General features: G+C 60.9%; 1 protein-coding gene across 1 annotated transcript in view; it reads left to right on the top strand.

Annotated features, from left to right (window-relative positions):
* The window catches only part of LOC104537726, a gene marked incomplete at its 3' end in the record, with an annotated part of 11,128 nt that extends 8,631 nt beyond the window's left edge, over positions 1-2,497 (top strand). Inside the window, exons 4-7 of the mRNA XM_010180695.1 lie at positions 133-281; positions 744-978; positions 1,841-1,989; positions 2,414-2,497. Of these exons, the coding sequence (XP_010178997.1) occupies positions 133-281; positions 744-978; positions 1,841-1,989; positions 2,414-2,497 (617 nt within the window). The remainder of the gene's footprint in view (positions 1-132; positions 282-743; positions 979-1,840; positions 1,990-2,413) is intronic.
* Positions 2,498-3,640: the final 1,143 nt, after the last annotated feature.

The following is a 3,640-nucleotide window of genomic DNA, read 5'->3' as shown; positions in this document are numbered from 1 at the left end:
GGCTGTCTGTGAGACGTCCCCCCCATCTGCAGCCCCCGTCCCAGCTCCAGCAATGGCTCGGCCGTGACAGCGTGGCCGTTTGCTGCTTAGCCCCGCTGCAACCCCTGACAGCCCCCACTGCCTCTCTCGCAGAAGGAATTCCTCAGGTTTACTACTTTGGCCCCTGTGGGAAGTACAACGCCATGGTGTTGGAGCTGCTAGGACCCAGCCTCGAAGATCTCTTTGATCTGTGCGATCGGACCTTCACGCTCAAGACTGTCCTGATGATCGCGATCCAGCTGGTGAGCACCGCACCTCAGCCTCACCTGCGGCTCTGCACCCCTCACACCCCACCTGGCCACTGACCACTCTGGGGGAGCAGGGTGACGTGTGGGTGCAGCACTTGGGCTGTGTGGGGACTCCACAGGGAAGGAGAGGGGAAGAAGGGGTGAGCCAGAGCCCAGCAAGCTGTAGGACATCCCTCTCTCCGTACCTCATCCTCTCCCTGATGTGGGAGGGCTCTCCCTCACCTCCATGTAGCCCCACTCTGAGCACAGATGAGCACCTCTTGCCATGTATCCGAGATGCAGCTGGTCTGAGGTTGTCTCCCAGGGCTGGAGGACCTGCTGTGCCCATCCTTTCCACCCAGGGTGATGCATGGGCTGAGGGGAGCAGGGCTGCTGCCGGGTTCGAGGCAATTGGAGCAGAGGAGGGCACAGGGAGGCTCCAGTCATTGCCATGGTGCTGACATCTTGTGCCCTCAGATCACGCGGATGGAGTACGTCCACACCAAAAGCCTGATCTACAGAGACGTCAAGCCAGAGAACTTCCTGGTGGGGCGGCCGGGCAGCAAGCGGCAGCACACCATCCACATCATCGATTTTGGCCTGGCCAAAGAGTATATTGACCCCGAGACCAAAAAACACATCCCCTACCGAGAGCACAAGAGCCTGACAGGGACAGCACGCTACATGAGCATCAACACCCACCTTGGGAAAGGTGCGTGCACACGGTGTGGGAGAAGGGAGAGGGAAGGAGCCTCCAGGGTGTGAGCTCCTCCCTCAGAGGTAGGGCTGGGGACAAACGGCCTCTGCTGCTCCTCAGCCTGGGCCATTGGCAGGGCACTTGGAGTGCTGCAAGGTCTGGTGGGGACAGGGGAGGTGGCTGTAGCAGGAACATGCCTGCATCTCTTCTTTTTTTTTTTTTTTTCTTTTTCTCTCCATGCAGAACAAAGCCGCAGGGATGACCTGGAAGCATTAGGGCACATGTTTATGTACTTCCTCCGTGGGAGCCTTCCTTGGCAAGGCCTCAAGGTAACTGCCAGCTCCTGCTCCTCCGTGGAGCTGGCTCTGCTCTGACATAGCCAGTGTCAGGGGAGTGGGAGAAGCTTTTCCTGCCCGGCTGGGGAGGGCTGACGCCTCGGCGGATGCAGGGATTGTTGCTCTGAGCTCTGTGCCAGGCCCCCGCTGTGCTGAACGGCTGTAGATGTGTCCCTCTCTGTGTCCCCCCACTTTGTGGGTAACACGGCTGCTCTCAGTGGCTGCCTTGGCCCTGGTGAGGGCATTCCCTGGGAACGAGCTATTGCTGGTACCTGGAAAAGGGGGATCAAGAAACCATTCGTGGTCTGACGGCACCCAGTGCCTTCCCCTCTCCTGGACCCTTGTACTGACGCGCTCCTTGTCTGTGCCAGGCTGACACGCTAAAGGAGAGGTATCAGAAGATTGGCGACACCAAAAGAGCCACTCCGGTGGAGGTGCTCTGTGAGAACTTCCCAGGTGAGGACAGCCTGTCCCCAGCCTGTCCCCAGAGCCCGCTGGCATCTTGTCCCCCTGCCCCAACTGAGCCCACTCTGTCCCCACAGAGGAGATGGCCACGTACTTGCGCTACGTGCGGCGGCTGGATTTCTTTGAGAAGCCGGACTACGACTACCTGCGGAAGCTCTTCACAGACTTGTTCGAGAGGAATGGTTATGTGTTCGACTACGAATACGACTGGGCAGGGAAACCCCTGGTGAGTGGTGAAGGAGCAGGGGTGGGCAGAAGGTCTTGAGCCCCAGGGCGCCCAAAGGGGCAGTGGGCAGTGGTGGGGGGTCAGTGTGGTCTGTGGCAGCAGGCAGGTAGGATGCAGACCAGCAGTCATCCCTGCCATGCACGTCTGTACCTGAAAGATCAGCTTCACCAGTCCTTGCCAGACACCAGCAGCCAGCTCCAAGCTGGGGCTGTCGTGCTGATGAGTTAAAGCTGTGAGACAGAAATTTGAGGCTCCTGGAGCTAAGAGGAGCCCAGCAGTCAGTCCTGCCATGGGCACCCTCTGTGAGCTCCCTGCAGCCACGCACTGAGGGTGGAGCTGCTGGGGTAGGGGTAGGGGCTGAGATCAGGCCCTGATTCTGGAGTGTTTTCGCATGCCATGGCTGATGTTGTCCTTGTGTCCCCAGCCCACCCCCATCGGCACGATGCATAGCGAGGTGCAGGTGCAGCCCCCGAACAGAGACAAAGCACAGCCACACACCAAACACCAGGTGAGCAGCGGCTGGGGCACGGGACTGCGGGTGTGCACGGCTCCAGCTTCTGCTCTGCAGACCCCCAGAGCGCTGCAGGGCCTCTGCATGGAGGCAGGGACCGGGGCATCCTGTCTGTGTGGGAGGGCTTCCTCCCTGCAGGTCTGGGTCAGTGGCCAGCGGAGGACCAGGGCAGTGTCCCTGCGGCCAGGGGGCCTGACAGGAGCAGGAGGAAGCAGCCGTGGAAGGCTGCGGCACAGCAGGGAAGTGCCAGGCCTGAGCTTCAGCTGGCAAGGTGCAGGGTTTGGCACTGGCATGGTCCAGGCTGAACCACCTTGTGCTGAGGATGATGTCTCCAGTGCCGTGTCCCCACGGGATGACTCGCTGCTCTGTTTGTGGTGCTGCTTCTATCTGTGGGATGGGGACACGGACACAAGAGGGGCTGCCTGGGCCTTGGCAGGGATTTGTGGGGCAGCTTGGCAGCGCGTGGCGCCATGCTGGAAAGCAGAGCTGGCTTTGCCCTGGGAAGCAGCCAGGGATGTGGGGCTGAGCTGGGAGCAGCGCAGGGCAGGGGGACGGGCAGAGCTGTGCAGGCAGCTCCTGCCTTTGTCGCTGGGAAAGGGCCCGGCTTTTCTCCAGTGCCGTGGCTTGTCCTACCCTTGTGCAGGAAACACGGCTTTGGGGCTGCTCACCTCACACAGTCCTGTCCAGACCTTCATCCTCTTGCCTTGAACCTCCACAGAGGGCAGAGCCTGCAAACAAGCTGGAGCCGAGGGTGCAGCACCCCGTCCTTGTCCACAGGTCGGCCCAGCAGTGCCCCATGGCCAAGCAGCCTGGGACAGCCCTGGCTCTCACAGGCTGGTGGCTGGGCAAGTGCTTCCTTAGGGAGAAGGCAGCACCTCTGGCTCATTCATAAGAACTTGCTCCTAGTTAGGTCTGCTCTCTGCCTCCAGTATCTGAGAAATGCCGTGTGCCACATCCCTTCTCCGGAGCAGTGGGAAAACTCCCACAGCATGGGAGCAGAGGGATGCAGGGGCCCCCGGTAGCCGTGGGGCTGTGCTGTGCTCAGGGTGGCGAGGGTTTGGCAGCGGGGTGCTCCCTGCTGACAGCTGAGGAGCAGCACAGCAAGGATCTGCATCGGCCTGGGAACATTGCACTCGCAGG

This window comes from Mesitornis unicolor, unplaced genomic scaffold (assembly GCF_000695765.1).
Source record: "Mesitornis unicolor isolate BGI_N332 unplaced genomic scaffold, ASM69576v1 scaffold38023, whole genome shotgun sequence".
Lineage (NCBI taxonomy): Eukaryota > Metazoa > Chordata > Aves > Mesitornithiformes > Mesitornithidae > Mesitornis > Mesitornis unicolor.
This window is presented reverse-complemented; position numbering and strand designations above follow the sequence as displayed.